Raw genomic sequence first — 23,715 nt, 5'->3', positions numbered from 1 at the left:
TAAGTCTTAATTTTAGGGGTTTTATTTTTTATGTACATGAGTGCTTTTTCTGCGTGTATGTATGTTTACCATATACATGCCTGGTACCCACAGGGATCAGAACTTGGATCCCCTGAAACTAGAGTTACAGATGGTTGTGAGCCACCGTGTGGGTGCTGAGAACTGAACACAGGTCTTCCGCAAGAGCAGCCAAGGGCTCTCTAACTGGCGAACTATCTCTTTAGCCTTAATTTTAAAAGCAAACTAGAGACACGGCTTAGTAGTAGAGCATTTATCCATACAAGGTCCCATGTTTAATCTTTAGCACTGAAAAAAATTAAGATTTAACATTTCTATCTATATTTTCGGCTTTCCTAGAGGACAGGGGAAGAAAAGGAAAAGGAAGATGAAGAAAAGAATCACTGGCCACCCTGTAAGTCAGAACCCAGCTCTGACACTGTCCCCCCGGGTCCCCAAGGGTTAGAATCCAACCCTATCACTATCTGGCCTTTGGCAATTTGCTTAGCATATCAGATTCCTCAATTCACAAAGGGAAATTTTAAAGTGTGGATTCTTCATCAGTCTGGAGTAAGGATTAAATTAGTATAAAAAAAAAAGCACATGTTCAGGGGCTGGAGAGATGGCTCAGAAGTTACGAGCACTGACTGCTCTTCCAGAGGACCTGAGTTCAATTCCCAGCAATTACATGGCAGCTCACAACCGTCTGTAACTCCAAGATCTGAAACCCTCACACAGACATACATGCAGGCAAAACACCAATGCACATAAAATTTTAAGAAAAGTGTATGTGCATACACACACATCTATAGAACATATAGGACAATGGAAATGCAAAAAAAAAGATAAGAGACATCTAGTGTAGTGAGCCTGGTGGCATGTATGTGGGAATCATGTGCGACAACCAGAAGGGAGCCTTCCTAGTTTTAGAGCAGCAGACAGGACTTTGGTCTGGTCTGATCAGAGCTACAGTGCATTGACTTGATCCCAGAGTAGTCACAAAACCCTTCCTCTGAAAGGCTAGATGTATCAAAGAGAGAAGGCACCATGCTCATTTTACAGATGAGAAGCCTAGCCTTGGGAAGGCAGAGCACAGTGGCTCTCAGCCCTCCTACTGAGACCCTCCTGTTGTGGTGACTCTGCCCCAACCATTTTTGTTGCTACTTAAAGCTGTAATTTTGCTTCTGTTATGAATTGTAATGTAAATATCTGTTTCCCAAGGGTCTTAGGAGACCCTGTGAAATGGTCATTTGATCCCCTCCTCCAAAGGGGTCTCAACCCAAAGGTTGAGAACCCCTGCTCTTGGGAGTTGCCATAAGTTTGTATGGTAAAGTTCAGGCTCAGCCAGGCCTGCCTCACTTACTCCAAGCACTATATTGGAGAAGAGTAACCATACGTGCACACCGGAGCAATAATCACATATGCATTCCAAACACATTGTCAAGCTTGCTGTCTCATCAATTTTCTTTATGTTTTAGTGAACATCTTTACATTTCTTATAAGCATAACCTTGTGTCTTTCAACAGTCCTTCAAAGGAGGTGTGCAACTGCGCATGTGTCCCATTTCAGCAATCCCTGCTGCTTTATGGGGGCTGACTCCAATACATGAAACATTTGTTTGTTTGTTTTGGTCTCGTTTTTGAAGTGCTGGGGAGGAAAGTCAGGTTTTCATGCCTGTTAGGCAAGTTCGGTACCCCTAATCTACACTCCCACCTCAGCTTCTTTTTCTAACTGGCAAACCAATCCTAGCTCATCCCAACTGATCCTCACGGGGAGGGGGGGGGGAGGGGAACACTGCACCCCCGATACCACCCCTGGCGTGACCTATCTCAGCCAAGGGTGAGTAGGGCAATGACTTTCAATATTATGTCAGCAAATTTTAATATAGAAGGAACTATTTTTCTTCCCTAATCTACCTCCTAAACTCAACTTCCCCATTTTGCCAGCAAAAGTTCATCCACTGATTGGGTTGATTTCTATGCTGAAAGCAGATATGCCAAGTGTGAGCATCGGATGGGTGAGGTATGGCCAGTCTGAAGCTGGAAAGGGAATGGTACCCTCTCTAGAATCCAGCAAATTCCTTCAATCTTCTCCCCAAAGGAACGGCACACACCAGAATTCAACTCTAGAGCTCAATTCAGCATCTCTCGAAAACATGTCAGAGGTAAGTATATTCCCTGAGCAAGCTGTATGTACACTGTAAGAACTTTAGTACCTGAGAGAACAGACAAGAAGGAGTGAGTGGCTGAAAGCAGAGGACTTAAGAGCACACTTGGAGAAGCTGTGTGGCCTTAGGCAAGTCACTTGCCTCTCTAAGTCTTGAGGTCATCATCTGTGAGATGAATGGGCAAGGCCCCTCTGTCTGGTGTGGGGGCCCTGAGCAGAATTCAGAAAACACAAAGAGCAATTGCACTCTGATTCCGGTGCAGGGCGAGAATCCTGGCTTTGTGTTTTAAAAAGCATCTAATTTGCATCACATTTTTCTCGCTTTTCATATTAAGACAAATGTGTTCATCATATTTTAAAAAACAAAAGTGACTGATTTATAACAACCTACAAAATAGTGAAGTCAGAACAAAGCCAGTCATCACGACACCCCCTCCAAGGAGAGGCTTCTGTCTCTATTTTCTGACAAGCTTTTTGCAAAATCCAGGGAAGCTGCAAGTCAATGATAAAGGCCAAAGTCAGTCACTTGAACAGAGAGGCCAGCCCAGATAGGTCAGGCCACCATGGGGGAGGTGGCAAGCACTGAAGCCTGTGCTCCTCCCAGAGACAAAGGCTCACTAGCAGGAGCCTTGGCAGACTGCAGAACCCCCAAGTGGGCACCGGATGGCCCACATACCAACAGGCCACCTGCCCAAACCTGCTACAATTCCTCCCTAGCTGCCCTTCTGCCCCCTGGACCACCACTGAGCTCGGCAGGTTCCTGTCAGTTCCTATTCCACCTCCCTCTCACCTCTCTCTCTCTCTCTCTCCCTCCCTCCCTCCCTCTCTCTGTCTCTCTGTCTCTCTCTCCCTCCCTCCCTCCCTCTCTCTCTCTCTTTCTCTCCCTCCCTCCCTCTCTCATTCTCTCTCTCTCCCTCTCTCTCTCCTTCTTCCCTTCCTCCCCCACTCCTTCATTCATGCCAGCCTCAAGGGCGACAGGAAGCCAGGATAAAAACCGCAGGTTCCAGATGAGGAAAAGAGATGTTCAAAGGATGGATCATCCAAGGTTGCAAAGGTTATCCTAAGAATCCAACCTCTATCGTGGTTCTAAAGTTGGGTACTTTCTCCAGTCACAACTACACAGGAGGTCATGCTGGGGATCCCCACTCTCCTTACTCAACAAACAGTCCTAACAACACATGCATGCCTGACCCACTTGCTGGCTCTGCATCAGGCTTCTCTAGGCCCCTGGGGTTGGGCAGCTACAGAAAGTGTACCAGTCAAGCAGGGTCTGCTTCAGCTGCTTTCTAACTGTGCAGGTTAGGCAACCTCCCAGAGGCTTAGTGGTCAGATCTGCAAAGGGGTCAAGATCAGACTCTACCTCGGGAGGCCGTTTAAAAGTAGGCAAGGCACAAAGGCCCCAGGTGCCTTCTCTGACTTTCCAAACCTAAATCTTCCTACACTGAAAATCTATATCTAGGGCTGGGGAGATGGTTCAGCCAGTAAAGCACCTGCTATGTAAGCATTAAGAACTAAGTTCAGATCCCCAGGACCCAGATAAAGCCAGACATAGTCTTGTGGATCTATAATCCCAGTGTTCCTATAGCAAGATGGGAAGCAGAGAACATATAAACAATGTGCAAGAGGCTAGGACTAACACCAGAGGTTCTCTGGCTCTACACATGTGCTATAACATACACTCGTGTTCATATGTACACACATACACACACCACACAGCATACACATGTACACAAAAAGATTTTTAAAAGAAATAAAAACTTGCAAAAGAGTTCACAGTGGTTTCAGTTTTAGAGCCAAGTAGCAAAAAACAAGTATCCACCAACTCTAAAAAGGACCAATTCTGTTTACACAAATACAGATTAGGCACAGTCAGAAGAATGTGCCTAAATGAGTGGCTGGGGAGGGGAAAAGGAAATCAGGAGAGACTCTAAAGGGATTTCCTTGGGGGTAATGAGCAAACTCCAGAATTTGGCAGTGATGATGGTTATACAGTCCTAAATATGATTTTAAAAAAAAGAAATGCAACTGTACCTTCAAACAGCTGACTTATTGTACGTGAATTAGAAATGGATGAAACTAGATTTTCAATGGCCATTAAAAATAAGACAAATGACTACTGTGTGCAACATGACAAAACAAAATAACCCTCTCCCATGATGCCTCTGTGCGGCAATCTAAACCACACAGGTACCCGATACCTGAGTCCAGCGTTGCCAAGCACTGTTCCCCAAATGGGCTCTGCACTGCAGGTCTGGGCACCCAGCATTCACCCAAAGCAACAGCAATGGTAGCCACGACAGCTACTGGCTTACTCACTCTGGTCTCAGTGCCCTTGGAGACCAACCAGCTCCGAGCTGAAGGTGTCTGGTACCAGCTCAGTTTATCTCTCCAACCAAACTGGAACCTGCTACTGAAAAGAAATACAGACTAGCCCCTTTCCTCTTTTTATTCCCACTCCTCGTGCCACAGGTTAGGTCAATAACAGCAGCAGCTGTGCCCAGGACTTGCCGTGCTAAATCCTTGGTAACGCAATGTCCTCACAGGTGGGAGAAGTTAAAGCCGGTACTGGAAGAAGGAGCAGAAGACAGGAGGGCAAAGATGGAATCTGACCTCAGTATTCCCGTCCACTCTGGGAGTGTCCTCTGGAGATTCAGCCAGCGAGGCCAAAACAGCCAGCCAGCCATGTTCCATTCTGCAGACACTGAAAGCTGCATAACAGGCCCCTCATCCGAATTCTGAGAGTGAGCGGGGCATACCTGATGAACTCGCAGCCAGGAAGCAGAGCCCTCGGTCCATCTGACTCTGGTTTCATTGATAACTTTTCTAGGTGCCCCAGACAAATGCAGAGCATATTCTTTTGTTGTTTTTTTTAAACATTTTCCACAAGCATTTAAAAAAAGAAGAAAAGGTTAAAGTTCAAATCCCAGAACCCACGAGTAGCAATATGCATCTGCAATTCCAATGCTGTGAGGTGAAGAGGTTTGACCCAGGGTTTTCTAGCTAATCTGGCCAAAATAACAAGTTCCAAGTTTAGTAAAAGACCCTGTCTCAAAAAATGAGTGTCTCTATACAGGCAAATATACATTTATGCAGAAATGTGCATATGCAACAAACGCATGCTAGAAAATTAAAACAATCATTTATCAACTCCTCCCGCAGAAAAAGATCACACAAAATAGAAAAACTGGTTCTATATGAGTCATGCGTGGTCAGAAAGTGACGGTAAACAGCCACCACACAGCTGGCATGTCTGAAAATGTGAATATTAAATATAATATTTTTCAAATTGTTAAATTTGAAAGTCAGTGCCAGTGTAGGCGTCACAGACACAGCCAGTCCCATGTACTCTGACGGTCACGTAAACAAAGCATCTCTCTTGGGAATCTGTTTGGCGAATAGAGTCAAATCTTAGGAAGATGTCTGGAAACTAATTCCGAGTAATCTCTACTTCACAAGAAAGGCCAGAAGGCCTGAAGCTCTACACCCTGCACTACTAAAACATGGTGAAATTTGGCTGTTGCTCAACTGTCAATGGGGAAAGTGAAGCAAATTGAAGCACATCTACTCTGCAGTAAACCACAGCTGTTAGAATCTGGGCAGGGACTGGGAGATATGGTATGCGAGCAGGAAGGCCTAGATTTAATTCCCAGAATAAATGTTCTTAAGAAAGCCAGGTGTGAGCCAATGAGGCGGCTCTTTCAGCCAAGCCTGACAATCTGAGTTTGATCCCCAAGATCACAGTAGCAGAGAACAGACTCCAACAAGTTGTCCTCTGACTTCCACACAGGTGCCACCATAGCACACATAACACACACACACACACACACAGAGAGAGAGAGAGAGAGAGAGGAGAGGAGAGAGAGAGAGAGAGAGAGATGAGAGAGAGAGAGAGAGAAATTGGTTTTTTCAATTTCAGCCTTGAGAAAGTGACCTTTCTTTCAGTCTTCAGCAATGAGGAACTCACTCTCCCTAAAGGAAATGCTTGCTTGCTTTCTTTCTTTCTTTCTTTCTTTCTTTCTTTCTTTCTTTCTTTCCTTCCTTCCTTCCTTCTTTATTTGAGGTTCTGGAGATTGAGCCCAAGACCTCAAGTACTGGGCCACTAAGCTAGATTCCCTGCTCCACACTGGGAGAGGAGAAAGGAGAGCCAAGAGCGGAGGGAGAGAGGGAGAGAGGGGGGAGGGAGAGAGAGGGAGAGAGGGAGGAGAGGGAGAGAAAGGGAGAGAGGGAGAGAGGAGGAGAGGAGGAAGAGGAGGAGGAGGAGGGGAGGGGGGAGGAGGAGGAGGGGGGGGGGGAGGGGGAGGAGAGAGGGAAGAGAGAAGAGAGGGGGGAGAGAGGAGGGGGGAGAGAGGATGGAGGAGGAGAGAGGAGAGAGAAGAGAGGAGGACAGAGAAGACAGGAGGAGAGAGGAGGAGAGGAGGAGAGAGGGGAGAAGAGAGAGGAAAGAGGAGAGAATTCCTAAGATGTTATAATTATACTACTGAGTGGACAAGACTTCAGAGCCCCTTTTGGTGGGTTCTTCTTAACTATGACTCCATGTGGGTTCAAGAAGGTTCCATTTTGATGCCCTATATAAGACCCAACCAAATCTGGCTATCTGGGTTTCTCAAAATCTTCATGTGATATTAGTAAGTAATCAAGACTGAGAGCCATGGAGGCCAAATCTCTTTCAGAACCAAGGTTCAGATAGGAGCATGGCAAGGTCGACTTGGGAGACTCAGAACTAAGCATCACACATTCATCAGGTGCTAGGTCTCAGTCCTTCCTTTCCACTGCTCCAGCCCTTCTCCACGTAGCACATGAACTGTGTCATTCCAATTCTTAGGATTTTCCACAGCTCCACATTGCTCTTACTATAGACCCGAATTGTGCTAAGACCCAGAACTTCTGATCCTTATGACCAGCCGCACCTTTCCACCCACCCCAGCTCAGCCCTGGCCCTTGGACTTCTATCACCTGCTCAGTTGTGGCTGAACTGGCCTGTCTCCCTTAGGACCTGTGACATGCTGCAGTGTTCTTCTTTAGAGCTCCTGGCTCCTTGCCACTCAGGCCCCTCTATCTCATTATCCTGCTACATTTTCTCAGCTTTATTAATTGCCCAGATTAGCCTCAAACTCAAAATTCTCCTGCCTCAACTTTGCAAGTTCTAGAATTACAGGCACAAGCCACTGTGCCCAACATGAACTGGACATTCTTAGACAATTCCTTAAAAAAAATAGGATAGTTAAAATTTTGTGATTTGGTGGGTGACTGTCTAGAGGGCAAGTCTTGGACATCAACTATAACCAAATTCAACAAACAGGAGTGCCACCCTGCTCCTTCCCTATGGCCATAACAGACATTTTCTTGTTCTGAAGCAGGAAAGCCCAGAGAGTCTAAGAATCCCTTCTATTCAGGGGCCAAGCTATCACTATCAACCATTTCAAGATGGACACAAACTAGCAACTATCTGTTTTCCCTAGCTTCATGGTCCCAAGATTTTTTTCCAACTCGGACATTCTTTGACTAGGAATCATTAACTACCCACTTGCTTGGCAATGAGCTCAGCCCGTGTGAGGCTGATCAGACCATGAGATCACATGTTCTATCCCGGAGGGCATGCTTTGCCTGATTTCCTGAATCTTGGGCTCTTTGTCCTTTCCACTTTACCCACCCCCACCCCACCCCTTGGCAGCTGCACCCCCAACATTTAATGACCTGACCCGAGATAGAACATAGAATTAGGGTAAGGCAAAGCCTTACTGTGTTCCTGGAAAACTGCATCCAAGCAGGTGCCTCTGCTATCGCTGGTATTTAAATCAACAATAATGGGGACAGCTGACATTAATGGGGCACTTTCCTGTGTGCTAAGGGTTCGCACACGTTTTCTCATGGAATGCAGATCACAATCCTCTGAGGTGTTTATTAGTCCCATTTGGCCTGTGAGAAAATTTAGGTTTGAAAGCTAAATTGCCGCTGATGAGTAAGTAACAGAAGAAGATATTACACAAGAGCCATAAAGCTGGCTCTGGGCTACCTCCTCTGCCTCCGAGCACCTCATCTCTAAAATGGACGTGGTAACAGAAAAGAGAAACAAGAGGCCCACGGCAGCTAGGTGGGCACCACAGGAAGGATTCTGGGATCTGGGCAGTGTCCTGATCAAATCCACCCAGTGTTAAGCTGGAGTTCTCAGAAAGCCAACCCAGCTTTGCTGGCAGGCAGCACAGTTTACGTGGGTTCTCCTCCTGCCACATTCCTGCCACCCTCTAGTGCTCTGAGGCCCCTAAACACTCTAAAAGCTGAACAGGGAGCTGATGTGGAGAACACTTGGCAATGAAGTTCTTTGTGATGGAATCTCCCTTTACCAGCATCTATCTGCTGTGTGGAACTTGGCACGGCTGACCTCACAGCTCCTGCTAACTATGGGCCTCCCCTCCACCCCTGGCTGCCCACAGCAGAGCTCAAAAACATCCTATCATATTAACACAGGCTTCCTGACCCACCCCAAGCAAGGGAACGAAAATATCAGTCATCCCCACTTAGCAGAGGAGGAAACTGAGGCTGGAAAGACACGGGAAAATGGAGCAGAGGCATCCAACGCCAAGTGCCAAAACTCCCACGCTGGACTCACTACAAGACGCTCCCTTGAAGGAGCGTGGTGCAGAGGGGAAGCCCCATGTATAAGCTCTTACTAGTTAGGATACTCAACTACTGGAGGGAAAGCAAGTTGATCTTCCAGCAATGGAGAAAGTCATGCTCCGTTAGGACCATCTTACCAGGACTTCAGAACACAGTTCTCCACCAGGGTGGTCCCTCCCTCCTCAGCAGACATTTTCCATAATCTCTAGAAACATTCGCTGTTAGTTGTCACAGCGAAGGAAGGGACACTACCAGCATCCAGAAGGCAGACACCTGAAACGCCACATCCTATCGTAGCTGCACGAGAGAGTCTTCTGAAACAAACTGTCCAACCCGGAATGGTAATAGTGCTGAGCTAAAGGAAAAGAAGCCACTGTCACTCACCTCAACCACAGGGCTGAGCAAGGACAAAGCCTGCTCCAAAGAAAATCAAAATCAAAAGAAAATCCTAAGCTAACAACCCATGGGCCTCTTCCTGGAGAAGTCGAAGGCTGGAGACATACCTGTGGTCAGGTGGAGACTGAAGGTCTGAGTCTCTCCCACACCCAGCATGTCACCTCATGCTCCCCAGCCCCTGCCGCTGGCGATCTCCAATACTTGCTCCCCACACAGCAGGATCTGGTAGTCTCTCTAGCTAGTAAGTGCTAAGGCTGGTAGGAGTTGCTGAACACACCTCGGGAGCAGGACAACCCTCAGCAAGTCTGTGTCATACAACAGTCCTAGGTGTTGTGCAGCAGAGGACTAGGGAGAGGTACGTATATAAGACCCTGCTCAAGCACCATGATCGGGGAAGGCACCATGCTCGACCCTCTCGTTGGACCCTAATGGCTCTGTGGCCTGGTACTTCCCACCTCTTCCAAATGAGTCACGTGTTCTGGGGGCTACAGTGCTTGAGCGAATGGCAAGGCCACATAGCTACAAGAAAAACGCACCTGCATCCACGCTGCTGTCAGCACTGAAGCTCTGGGACACCCTGAAGTCATGCCATCTGCGTCGACATTCAAGCTCTACAAAATCCAAGTTCATTCACAAAAGGAAGGCTGAGAACCATACACAACGCCACTACGCCATTCATTTGATCAGTACCAAGGTCCCCAAAAGTGAGATAGCCTTTACCTGCTCCTAGCTCCAAGATCTCAACTCCACAGCATAGCTGCCCGTGTCTTCTGTGGTCTGGGGAAGCGTGTCTCTCCTTTCGTGTGCTCAGAGCACTGAACATGAGCTCACCGTCCACCTGTGGCATGACCACAAACCCAGCTGTCCTCCTAGGAGACTCAGGCAGACCCTAATCTATGTAGACGCCCCTACCCAGCTCACCTCTGTGCCCTAAAAGAAGGTCACAGTGGAGATATGAGCCTTAGTTTCCCACTCAGTGCCCACATAAAAGATTAAATGAGTCAACATGTACAAAATGCTGACGATGCTTCTTATCAAATATAGTATGTGGTGACTATGTATTAGAAGTCTGTTTATCTGAGTAATGTTCTGCGTGGCAAAAAGTACTCAGAAACGAACTGAAGGCTCGATCACAGGGACTAAGTAGATAAAGAAATGAGATGTAATCACTAAGTTATCCACAGGAAGACTACTCCCTGGCAAGGAGTGTCCACACTGCATAAGCCGGCACAAAGCACCCTAAAGAACAGCCGTGAACTTGTCCCTGAGGGTCAGCAGAGGAAGCATTTCTTTGCACTTCTTTGCTTCTCTTCCAGCTATACACACACACACACACACACACACACACACTATCTACCCTATAACATACCCACGTTTGTTTCCACAAGATTTCCAAAATGCTCTCCACTGAGTAGCAAGCAGTGACTCTTCCAGAAGAAGCCTTGTGTTTGTCTTGTGGCTGCATTGGGTACCCCTAAGGAGACATCTGCTCTAATTGCTTTAAAAATTAAAATACAGTGGAAAGCATAAGTCACAGCACATTATTGTTACGGGTTACACCGTATGAGTAAAGCAGGGGTGCACTGGAAACACAAGGCTCACCCTACAAAGCTGGGCTGGGATTAGCAAGGGAGAGCAGAGGCTGCAGCAGATTTTGCTTTTTTCTACTTATTGTATTAAAAAATAAATAAAACAATTCTGTGTATGTGTGTCTTTTGAGACAGGGTTTCTCTGTGTAGTCCTGGCTGTCCTGGAACTCACACTCAGAGATCTGCCTGCCTCTGCCTCCCAAGTGATGTGATTAAAGGTGTGCTCCACCACTGCTGACCAAAAAAATTAAAAGTGAAATTTTTAAAAACTGAACTGGGATAAGGAAGAAACCACAAAAGGAAACTTTTCTCAAATATATCAATGGTACCAATTATATTCTTATGTTTAAAAAAATAAAAACACAGAAGCTGGAGAGATGGCTCAGCAGTCAAGAGCACTGGCTGCTCTTCCAGAAGAACTATGTTTGATTCCCAGCACCCACATGGTGGCTCATAACCATCCACAACTTCAGTTCCAGGAGACCCAACACCCACTGCTGACCTCTGCAGGCATGCATCTGATGCACAGACATACATGCAAGCAAAATATCCATACATATAAAATTAAAATTAAATTAAAAATAATAAAATCTAAAATCTACAAGTAAATGAACTAGCATGTGACTGGAACCAACTTGGGAAGTGGGGTTAGAACTAACAGCCACCAGACATTTAGATGGCTTTGGCCCAAGTCCATGCAAATCAGTTCTGGGCTGAGGGCAGCAGACCCAGTGGACCCTCAGCCACACAGTGCTGGCCACAGGCTCTCAAGATGCTGTGTTGGGAGCAGTGAGACCCCAGATCCTGAATTTCTTGTAATCCCCTGATCTGAGTGCCTACAGCTGCTCTGAGCACGAGACCTTCAGAAGTTCCTGATGGCAGGAGAGTGGTTTCTGGTGGGTTTGGCTGGGGCATGGCTTTATCTATATAATCTGCCCCTGAACACAAAAAAAAAGGGGGCATTCTTGGGGAATTCAAGGATGTTCGGCAATGCTGCTCAGTTCCAGCACTCGCCCAGCATGTGTGAGGCCCTGGATTTGATCCTTGGTATCCAAAAAAGGGATAAACAAAATTTAAACCAAAGAAGCAGGTAGTAACTGTAGTTCTCTACCAAACACAGCTGCCAAAATGCCAAGCACTGACCCATGGTTTCTTCCTCCGATATTCTCTGGCAGCACTAAACACAGGCTTTTCTGGGACTCCCGATCCTGTGCCTGCCCCGGCGTCACATGAAACAATGGCACGAACCTTACACGGGTTCCTCACCGGGAACACGCTCCACCGGGAACGCCCTCTACCTCCTTCCCTCACAGGGCACCTCCACAGTTCACACACTAACAGTTGGGTTTGGAGATCTGGAGATTTTCTGGGAAACAACTGAATCGATGGTTAAAAAAAATTTACAAGCAATGTCCACATACATAGGCGCATGCGTGTGCATGTTCTCAACCGCCCGCAGCAGCAGCTTCACAATGCAGTGCTTACCAGTAAACTCAAGGCTAAAACCCATTAAATTCATTCTTATATTCAGTTTTAAACACACTGCCTTAGGTTTCCTTTGTTTTTTTTTTTAGGGGCTAGGAGCGTTAGGACTGTATTTCACTCTGTAGCCCAGGCTGACAATGAACTGGCAGACTCTGGATTCAGTGTCCAGGTGCTACGATCACAGGTGTGAGCCACTACGGTTTGCTTCCACCCCAATGCTAGGAGTGAAACCTAGGGCCTGGTACGTGTGGGACAAGATCTACCACCGAAGTACATCACCAGGCCTTGCCCTTTGTCTCCTCATGTCTTGTTAAGTCAGGATCTAAGCAAGCCCTGGTTAGTTCACTATCTAGACCTGGCTGGTCCTAAGCTCAGCCTACCTCTGTCTCCAAGTGCTCAGCCTGCCTATGATTTTTGAAAATTCACTGTTATGGAAGGAATTAGCTTCAAACCACACACACACACACACACACACACACACCTAGAATAACAGTGGCAAACTCAAAGGGATGCTGAGTGGTGGTGGTTTGAACAGGAATGACTCCCATAGACTCTTGTCTTTGGCCCATAGGGAGTGGCTTTATTAGGAGGTATGGCCCTGTTGGAGTAGGTGTGACTTAGAGGAAGTGTGTCACTGTGGAGCCGGGCTTTGAGGTCTTGGACTCTCAAGCTAGGCCTAGAGTGGCCATCTCAGTTCCTCTCCAGCACGATGTCAGACTGCACGCTGCCATGCTTCTCACCATGATGAATGACAATGGACTGAACCTCCGAACTATAAGCCAGCTCCAATTAAATGTTTTCCTTTATAAGAGTTGTCGTCCTCATGGTGTCTCTTCGCAGCAATAAAATACTAGGAAATGCTATTAGGTTTAATGAGTTCAGGTATATGTAAAACCACCTACAAACTATAAATTTTTTTTTAATTTTAAATAGTAAGTGATGATAATGTCTCCGCAAAATAAAATAATCCAATAGCAACGAATGAATATCCAAGGATGGACAAAGTACTGAGCGTTAGAGGAGACAGCCCAATGTCACACAGCTAGAAGGAAGAGTGAAGCTGACCCCAAAGGCGTGAACTGAGTTCTCGGCAGCAGCTCCCTCAATATCCCAAGTGATCTGCACACAGAACTGCCAGCAGGCTGCTCAGAAGACCCCTTGACGCAGTGATGGCTCTTCGACGGGCTACAGGAAATGCACTGTGCCCTGGCCGCCTCTGTGGAAACAGGTGGCAGAGCTGGAGTCGACTGTCAGGGCCACCCATCCCCAGCAGTTAGCGCCAAGGGGCCTTACACTTCTCACTGCTGGCTTAAAATAACTCCTCTTGACGCCACAGAGAACGCAGCCAGTGGCAGGAGGGGGGCACAGCTAGAACTGGCCCAGTCACAGGGTGAAGAGAAAAGCTCACACCACGACAAAGGGAATCCTAGTGTTTTTAATGAACACAATATCCCTCTGCTCCTTTTTGGGCCAGGATCATATTGGCCATTCCTTGATCATATCCCAAGGTCACTTACCTCATATTAATTCAAATATACACACTTATAAAAAGGGAAATATAATTTAATGGCGCTCTCAAACTTCAGTACTCCACATTTCACACTTTGATACACTCATGGGGGATATGAACATGCACAGAATGCACACAATCTGTGGCAGATTTAATCTCTTTTTGTTGATGCTTTGTTTTGGTTTTGGAGACAGGATTTCTCTTTGTAGCCCTGGCTGTTCTGGAACTCACTCTGTAGACCAGACTGGCCTCAAACTCAGAGATCCACCTGTCTCTGCCTCCCCAATGCCGGGATTAAAAGCATGAGCCACCACTACCCCGCTGGATTTAATCTCTTAAATCTAAATTAAAAGATTCTACAGCCTAATTTTGTTCCATCATTATGATGTTTCCTTTAACTTTAGAATCTATCTTTTGAGTAAGCACCTCAGTATTCTGTAAAATGTCTGTCTGTTTACAAGGCTGAATGTGATGTCACTTATACAACGTTCTGAGTAAGTAGCACTGCTATTGCCAGCATCGTAGAGCTATGAACAACAAAGGTCAGAAATGTCAGGGACATTCCCCAGGAGCACACAGCTAGCTAGGTGCTAGGATCAGGGTTCCCCTAGCTCCAAGGTCTATGCTGTCTTATGATCCTAGATCCTAAGGAATAAGGTTGCACCCAAAACAATTAGGGGAAAACTGGTTTGCAACAGAAAGGAGAGTGTAAGAACTTAATCCCTTAATTTTCAAAGAGCATGAACAAATTAATAATAAAAAGACAATTTTTGATATGTGTGTGCGTGTGGGTGCATGGGTGCATATGTGCATGGATACATGGTTGTGTGGGTACATGTGTCCATGAGTGTATGGGTGCATGGATGCATGGGTGCATGTGTTCATGAGTGCATGTGTGCACGAGTGCATGGGTGCATGTGTACATGAGTGCATGTGTGCATGAGTGCATGGATTCATGGGTGCATAGGTGCATGTGTATGTGAGGGACAGAAGTTGAAATGGTGACTCCCACTATTTCTCGGTCTATCTTATCTTTTGAGACAAGGTTTTTCACTGAAGCCAGAGCTCACTGACTGGCTACACTGGCAAGCCAACAAGTTCTAGGTATCCACCTGCCTCCACACTGCCCCTTCCCCAAGAAACAGAGTGACAGACATCTATTCAGGCTTTTACATAGATACCAGGAACCCAGACTCCTCAGGTCCTTATGTTAGCATGCCAAGGACTTTACCAACTGAGCCATCTCCCCAACAAGACTTTTTTTTAATGAATTGAAAGTTAATAACAACAATTAATGTCCCTCAAACACAGGAAAAGATACTCAACCAAATGAAAAAAAAAAATTTTTTTGGCTTTTCTCGAGACAGGGTTTCTCTGTAGCTTTTGGAGCCTGTCCTGGAACTAGCTCTTGTAGACCAAGCTGGCCTCGAACTCACAGAGATCTGCCTGCCTCTGCCTCCCGAGTGCTGGGATTAAAGACATGACCACCACCGCCTGGCTTACAAATAATTTTCATGATTAAATTTTTCACTTCTCAGACTTACGCTTACTTTGAAGTTTAACATTCCTCAACCCAAGACAAGGGTATGGAGAAACCTGCACGTGTGGGCAAAAGCTTAGAAACCCATTCAATAGCTCTAAGTTTAAATGAATGTCCACTTCTTCCGACTCAGCAATCCTAGGACCAGAATTGTACCAGCAGAAAACACTCCAAACTATTTACCACTCTGCAATTTTCGTAACAACCACCTCATGCTTCCAAAAATCCTAATTTGTTGTGTTTTGCTGTGAAGGATACAAGCAGTAAACATCAGGGACATTCCAGGAAGAATTGCCAGTGAAGGGAGAGAGTTAGACCGTGACAACAGAGGGCCCGTGTGTCTGCACGCCAGGCAGCTAGTCAGAAAAATGGGCTTATACAGGTACAAAAAATGGCATGATCATCAAAATAATTGAATAAATTTAAAAGGTTAAGTACAGAGCATGACATGAACATAATATGCCCTATAAGTAGTTTTTAATGGGTCAGCGAGACAGATCTAGGTAAAGGCACTTGCGGCCAAGCCTGATGATCTGAGTCTGAGCCCCAGTCCTCATGACAGAGGGAAAGAAGCAATTCTCTCACTGTTACACATGCTCCATGGTAAACCCTTCCCCCCCAACACATGCACACACTACTAAAAACGTAGTGGTTTTAGGGAGACGCTGGGGCTCAAACCAGGACCTGCTGTGGTAAGCAGAGGCCCTAGCACTAAGCTGCATCTCTAGCCCATGAAGCAGTTTTTAGATGTCTGCATGGGACACGGCATGTAGTTCAGCCAGTCCCAAACTCACTATCTGGCTGAGGATGAAGAACTTATGATCAATCTGCCTCTCCACACTTTGTTCATCACAAGAAACCACTTTTTCCCTACAAGAATATCCATCTTTGGTCAGGCATGTAGTGCACACCTTCAAATCCAGCACTCCAGAAGCTAAGGCAGGGGCATATCTGTGAATTCAAGGCCAGACAGAGCTGCACAGTGAGACCCCACCTCAAAAAGAAAACTCCATTTTTGAAAAGGACTGATAGTTTTCTAAGCTTATAGTGGTCCCAAGTTACCATGGAGGAGACATTCCAAGACTCCCAGTCGATGCCTCAAGCCACAAACAGCACTGACCTCCACATGTATTATATACGATGTTCTTTCCTATCTGACATACCTGTAATAAAATCTGATTTATAGAGAGATGCAGTAAGATATTAGCAACTAATGAAAAATAGAAAGTTATAACAATACATTCTAACAAGAATTATGTGAATGTAGTTGCTCTCTTAAAATATTCTATTTACTATTTCTAGCCTCAGTTGAGCACAGGTAACTGGAACCTCAGAAACCACAGAAGGTCTACTGTGCATTGGTTTACACTGGATGCTTTCTGACTTGGGCTTCAGAGGTGATCTTTAAGAGTCCACGGGTTAGAGATGTAGCTCAGAGGAGAGTGCTTGCTCAATACCTCAGAGGCCCTGGGTTCCACCCCAGCACCACAAAAATGGGGAAAACCCAGTCTGGAGAGTTCCTTTAAAGCTGGGGTGGCGAGGATGGATGGTGTAGGCCTTTAACCCCAGCACCACGGAGGCAGAAGTACGGCCCCTTACATTGCGTACACTACGATGCACCATGAGATCTGGTTTCAAGAACCTACTAAAGGGTCTACAAAACTTCTCAAATTTGACAAAAAATCCCCCCATGTACTCATCCCTTTAGGAAAGAGATTCTTCCCTTCTACTACGGGCCTTATTACCTGTCACCAAAAATGACAAAGAATATTGCTCTAAAGCCCATGCAGTACTAACTTTTAATATTTACTCAGCTACTCAGAAGGCATGAAATTATACTGGGCTGGCCCCTGGCACATCTACCCAGAAAAACAAGCACCCCACTCCTGCCCTGGAGAGGCAGCTAGTGTGACATAATAACGGCATTGTCTGCCCAAGCCTCAGAAATGGCAGGACAGCTTCCCTCTAAGAGGAAGAAGGAAAAGTGGAACTGAAAATTATTTGCATGTCTAAAATTAGATCTTCTGTGGGGGCTGCATGCCCTCCTGCCACCACTACCACCAACCCCAGCATTTCCATGGCATGGAAAGTCTGAGACAATAGGATGGCTACAGCTGTCACTAATAAGGAAGTAATAACAAGTTTCCTACAGCTCCTGTCCTCTGAGGGGTCACCAGAAAAGTCACCGGAAAGCCAGCCCTACTAGATGGTGATAAACCCACTGTAGACTTGGCTGGTCAGAGATTTCTGACTCTTCCAGGGGCCTCCACCCAGTGACTCTCTACCCCTCCTCGCCGTTCCCTCTCTGGTCCACCCAGTGCCAGCTCTTTCTCTGAAGGAAAAGCAGGGCCGACACACGGCCAACATCATCACTGTGGCTAGATACTTGGTGGCGAGCTAGATCATTTCCCACCTTCACAGTTCATAAGAGAGCAGGCTCTTCTTCCCCAGGAACGCTTTACTCCGGACTGGCCCCAAATTAAGCATTTGTCACCTGTGTAATTTCACGAAAACCACCGCAGACTTACATGATCGTTTATTCAGACTGCTTCCTCGGGGTCACTGTTATATTTAAGCAAATTTCCTTAGCATGACTCCATATGCAGCCTAGTCTGACTAGAAACATGGGCTTCATACAGTCACAAATACTGTTTCACTAACTAAAATAATTCCTAACGTATTAAAAACAAAAACTTCTTCAGAAACATTTGACAAGTATTTGTCCTAGAAACTAGTGACTTGAAGCCCCCTTTCTTCCCTTCCCATCCTGCAATTCCCCGCCCCCCATGCAACAGCAGCAGCCACTGCCAGCAAATGGTCAGCTTTGGGTTTTACTTGACAGTCTTTCCTTCTATTTTACTTGACTCCTCCACCACCCAGCTAGGCAGGAAGTATTAGTTCCACTTCCCAGATAAGGAAATCAAGAGTTGTAGTGGTGACTGCTTGCCTACAGTTCATGCAGCTCCTGAGTGGCAGACTAAAACCCATACCCGGACTCACCCATTTCGGCTGGTTCACACCAAGGCAGGGGTGCCTTTGCATACAGACTCAGACTCCAGAGGAGGAGCCTGAAGGTGTTACTTCCACATGATTTGGAACACAAAATATACAAAATAGCGCTCAGCCCTATCAAGACTGAGGGCCCACAAGCCTGTCTCTTGCCTCGGGAGTCTGGCATAGGTGCTCAGTTCCATTCTGAAAACCTTGAAGGCGCATGCTTTCTACAGCACAGGACAATAAACTGGGACGGTGGTGACCTGGCTCTACTTAGGACTCTTTGGGAGCTGTGAGCTTCAGCTTTCTCACAATAAAACAAGAACAGGAGTAACAGCCACCACCAGAACTTCTGAAATGTCAAATGAGATAACGTATTAAAAATACCTACAGGTGGCACCTGCCACACCTAATGCTAACTATTAATTATAATATTATCGGGGGCATGATGTTAGAAGGGAAATACACAGAAAATTGCATCTTATCCGGCACTCAAAATAATTCCGCTGGCCAAGAAGTGAATGAGCTAAGAAGCAATTACTTATGATGCATTGGCCAAAGCCAGGTTACAGCCATCCAGAAACCTGGCCTCAGCCTCAAGCATTACTTTTAGGAGCTAAATAACCTCTTTGCTGACCAAAATTGCTCACTCTGGAGCCAGGATTCTCTCTGCTCAGGAAAGCATGGTTATTCCTGGTCATCTTTGTCCTGGGGCTGAACTTGAATTGAGCCCAAAGTCATAGACTAACCATAAACCAATTTGCTCAGTTTCCTTAAACTGTCTGCAAACAAAACAGACTTTGGGTTTCCCTTTGTTGTTCTGAAGCAAGAGGAAAATAAAATCACTCCTTTGAGAAGTTCAAAAACAGTTTTAAGAGGAGCCAAAATATTTAGTGTGTGTGCTCTGGTTAAAGCAGGAAAGAAACCAGGCTGATGGATTAGCCACAATACATAAAGATGTAAACTTATCATCCATCAGAAAAGCAAGAAAACAGGACAAAGCAAAAGGGAACCTGGAAGACCAACCCAGTGGCTACCAGTTGTCCCCATTGTTGTTGCTATTACTCCTGCTGCTGCTAATACTGCTACTCTCTTGAAGCAGACTGCTGTCGAGCAAAACTGTATGTCTCAAGAGGGAAAGGAGAGCTCACTTTCCCACATTGCCTAACACACACATAAACCAAAACTGTGTGTAAAAATGCACTCAGAAAGGGGCGGTTAATACAGCACAACCACGGACGTCCTCGCCCTAGAGTCTTGGACTGCTCTTCCTGGCTTGGAGAGAGGGAGTGAAATGCCAGTTTCAAAACTGGCTTTTCTGGGCCTACTAAGTCCTGAGCCTTCTGGCATCTCGGTTCTCCCGTTTCCACACACTGTCCTCATTAGTGTCCAAACAAAGCTGGGTCTTTTCTGTGACCTCTCTTTTTTCCCCACTTTAATAGAATAAAAACAATCAACTATTAGAGAGGTCTTCAAATATATTCCCTCTTATTTCCTACACAAATGATTTCAAAAATATCTCAAATCTGGCTGACTTTTAAAGATTTGTTATTTTTATTTTATTGATGTGTATGTGTGTCTAACTATGTGACTGTCTGCCACGTATGTGTCGGTGCCTGTGGAGATCAAAAGGAAAGTCAGAGCCCCTGGAGCTGGAGATGGTTGAGAGCCTGGTCTAATGGACTTTTAAACTCAATTTGTAAGCAGTCTGGGGCATACACAGCAACACAGCCAAAAATACTTGAGTGACAACCTGTGGAGGAGTTCAAGCTGCCTTCAAAGCCTGGAGCTATCACCAAGCAAGGTGATGCACAACTTTAATCTCAAAACTAGAGAGGCAGAGGCAGGTGGATTTCTGTGAGTTCAAGGACAACCTAGTCCATATAATGAGCTCTACCAGAGAGGGACTGGGTATATATATAAAAGTCTCAAAAAGCTTATCCTTTAAAAAAAATGGTGATTGAGGATAACTGTGAATATGTCTATCAGTATGTCTACACACACGGATGCACACACCTGCACTCACACGGAGCCTCTGACCTATCGCTCCATCAGACAGGGTGGGAGCCAGCAAGTCCCACTGCTCTGCTTGTGTCCACTTCCCACAGGACGAGGGTCCTCAGGCTTGTGCAGGAAGAGCCCCTGCTCAATGCCCCGTTGTCCCAGCCCACGAAACTGTCTCTGAGTCCCTTCTAAAGGGCACTGACTCGGAACCGAAAATGCAGCTCAGTGGCAGAGCACATATGAGCATATTTCCCAGCCTGGGCTCCAACCCCAACACCACAAGAGAGAGAGGGTACCAATTCCCTATCAAAATGAGACTGCTGAGTGTGAGCTTTCGGAGATACTTCTTCAAAAAACCTTTTACATTTCCTATTTTGTAATAAATCCAAAAACGAGACCATGAAGACAGTACTCTTGAGTTTCTACAGAACAAACTCCAGAGGAAGGAAATAACCAAATACAAGGCAAGAAGAGAGGAGCAATATGCTAATGAGACACAAGGAAGGATTGAGCAAGAAGTAAATTTACCCAAGATACTCTTTGCTAATTCAAACACAGCTTACAGTTTCTATAGTTGAAACAAAAGTAATATATATACCAAATTTAAAGGGAATGTAGATCAAATGTTTCTATAGTATCAACTTTAGTATATAAGTGAATATCAAGACAGGGATCCCCAAGAGGCAGAGGCAAACAAACCTCAATGAGGCTGAAGTCACCCTGTTCTACATCCTGAATTCCTGAGAAAGGAGGGCTGGAGAGCACTTCAAGTACAAATCAGTTCTTTTTCTTTAACCTCAAAGACTGCTGCACAAGATGAAGACAGCCCATACACACTGTTCCTAATGCTAATTCCATCTGGTAAAGCATTATCTGAAAAGTGAATTTTTGATGTTTGCAAAATTCTTTCAGGCACTATCCAATTGAAGCCCTATAAACAATTCTACCAAGCAATGGCGTGACCCCCTCCCCATTTCCACTCTACAGAGGCTTTTCACTGAAGATGAAAGGGGAAAGGGGGGGCAAATTCAACTTTGATGCTTCATTAGACAATGGCACTCACCTCACACCCACTCCAGGAAAGAATTATTTGCTAGGGGTCACGCCACCTTCCAGGCCTCCTTGGGACCTGTGCAAATCCTGCTAGGAACTATAAGTGACTCGCTGAGAGTGAGAGCAGCCCCCAGAGTCAGGCTCCCTTCTTCTGCCTGCCTGTTCTGCTGCCAAGTGCATATGTTTCCTCTCAATCCTGCATGTGTGCATGCAAAGTTTTCCCTGGAAGCCAGGTTCCATCCCCAGTCAATACTTCATTTGTGTTTCACTGGCTGGCTGCAGCTGGTATCTATAAAGTTAGTGAGATTTTCATTAGCAAAAAGCAAGACAAGAGCATCCTCCAGGTCACTTTCCACTGCAGAGTTCAAGACTACAGCCAGCTCCCAGAAGGCTGTGAGGCAGAACTCGCTTGCTCAGCTCCCGAAGCACCGGCTGGGTGATTCCACTCTTTCACTTCTCTCCCTCAGTTCCCTATCTGCTAAATGGGAATATCCCCCAACCGCCCTGCATCACATCCCGCCCCACCCCGCCATGGAATTACCACAGAAAGGAGAGATCCCATATTCCAGGCGCAACATTATCGAAAGAGTGAAACGAGAGAAAAAAATAGTTCAGAGTGTAGTGGGTTAGCTAGCCCCCACAAAGCAAGAATACACAACCAGAAAAGCCAGTACCATCTCCGGCGTGATGATGAGAACAAGGCCGGCAGCGTCAAGAAACGCCTTTGAGCGGCCACCCTGGCAGGGCTGGGAACTTGCGCCACAAACAGCGCCCTCCACCCAGAGGTCCCGCGCTTCGCCCACCGCCCGACTGCCCTGCGCCAGGCCCTGTCCCCGAGCACCGGGCACCGGGCACCGCCACTACCCTTCCGCCCAAGCCTCGGGCCCCTCCAAGGGCCAGGCCGGCCCTGCTCCGCATCCACAGCCCTCCGCAAACACGCCCCCTCCGGCCCGGCGGCCGCGCGAGCTGGGCCCCGCGCTGGCCAGATGTGACCGGCTCCAGCCAAGGCCGGGCCACTGCCGCCGGCAGCCCACGCAGGGGCTTCCACAGCGAGCCCACCCGGCACCGCGGGCACACCGGGGGGCCCAGAACCCCGCCCTCCCCTGGCACCCGGCCGCCGGGGAAGGGGCTCGGTGGCGGGAGCGGGAGGCTGGCCAAGATCCCCACCGGCCCCTCTAGGAGGAGGGCGCCCAGCACCGCGATCCACAACACCCGGCCGGTTAATCCTCGAGCGGGTGGCGCACGGGCAGGTGCAGGGGATGCCAGCCCGGCCCGCGTCCTCCCTCCACACGCCCAGGCCCACCGAAGGCTTACCTGGCCCGGGCGTAGCAACAGCAGCAGCGGCAGCAGCGGCAGCAGCGCCCAGCGGAGCCCGGGCGAGCGCGGGGGTGGCCGCGTCTCCGGCGCCGCGGGCTTCATGCCCCGCGCACCCTGGAACGTGCCCCGGACGCGCCCCGCCGTGTGCCCGAAGCCGGGCGCCCTCGTCTCCGCCTCCAGCCGCCGCCTCCGCCTCCTTCTCCGCCAGCCAGTCCGCCGAGTCCCCGCTCCGCCCGCCCCGGGCTTCCCCGGGGACTTGGCAGCGGCGGCGGCGGCGGCCACACGGCGGAGCCTAGCGCGCCTGGCGCGGAGCGGCCGCGGCCCTAGACACTCCGAGGCTTCGCGGGGCGGAGCAAACGACGCCCACCCCCCGCGCGTGGCGCCCGGCTCGCGGCTCCCGCGGCCCCGGCTGCTCCCTCTGCCTCCTCCGCGCGTCACGCGGCTCGGGCTGCACGGAGCCGCGCCGAGCGCTCGGCCCCCTTTCCTCCCCTCCCCCTCTGAATATTCATCGCTTCCTCCCGCCCGGGCGGGCCGGGCGGCTGCCGTGCTCTGCGGCCCCTCGCCGCCCTCCCGCCGTGGCCCCCGCCCCCAGCAAGCTGGCGGAGGCGGGGAGTGGGCGGTGGCGGGCCCGCAACACGCTCCAGCGTCTCCCCTCCCGCGGCCGGAGGAAGCGCCCCCTCCCTGCCCGCCCAGCCCTCCCACATTCCTGGGACTCGGGACCCGGGACGCTGCTCCACAGTTGCAGAGCCACTAGCCAAAGCTTATGGGTAACTACGGACTTCCCAGGCTGGGACTCGCTCCTTGGCCCAGGTTGCGTGTGCCTCTTGCCCAGGTGACAGCCATGCTTGCTTCTAGACCGCAATCCGGTGAAGCCTGGCCCGTGGCTGGGCTTTGGGAGAAGAGTGGGTGAACCCCGAAAATATTGGAAGCACACCATGCGTTCTGTTCTCTTCCCAGACACTGGGCCGGCACAGAAGCTGGTCCGGTGATTAAAGCCCCAGCTGTGGCGTGTGGCAAGCCCAGCTGTGCTATATCTACTAGCTGTGTAA

The 23,715-nt window shown here is 47.9% G+C and overlaps 1 protein-coding gene across 4 annotated transcripts in view; it reads right to left on the bottom strand.

Annotated features, from left to right (window-relative positions):
- The window catches only part of Ptprj (protein tyrosine phosphatase receptor type J), a 159,533-nt gene extending 136,610 nt beyond the window's left edge, over positions 1-22,923 (bottom strand). For 2 of the 4 annotated variants that reach the window (XM_038329874.2, XM_038329875.2), the window contains exon 1: positions 22,664-22,922. In XM_038329874.2, the coding sequence (XP_038185802.1) occupies positions 22,664-22,768 (105 nt within the window). In that variant the 5' untranslated portion in view covers positions 22,769-22,922. Of the gene's footprint in view, positions 1-22,663 lie in introns of all 4 variants that reach the window. The other 2 variants (XM_038329876.2, XM_038329873.2) reach the window with 2 other exon arrangements.
- Between the last annotated feature and the right edge of the window lie 792 nt (positions 22,924-23,715).

The sequence above is a fragment of the Arvicola amphibius genome, chromosome 5, assembly GCF_903992535.2.
Source record: "Arvicola amphibius chromosome 5, mArvAmp1.2, whole genome shotgun sequence".
Taxonomy (NCBI): Eukaryota; Metazoa; Chordata; class Mammalia; order Rodentia; family Cricetidae; genus Arvicola; species Arvicola amphibius.
The sequence above is the reverse complement of the archived record's forward strand: the minus strand, read 5'-3'. Positions and strand labels throughout refer to the sequence as shown.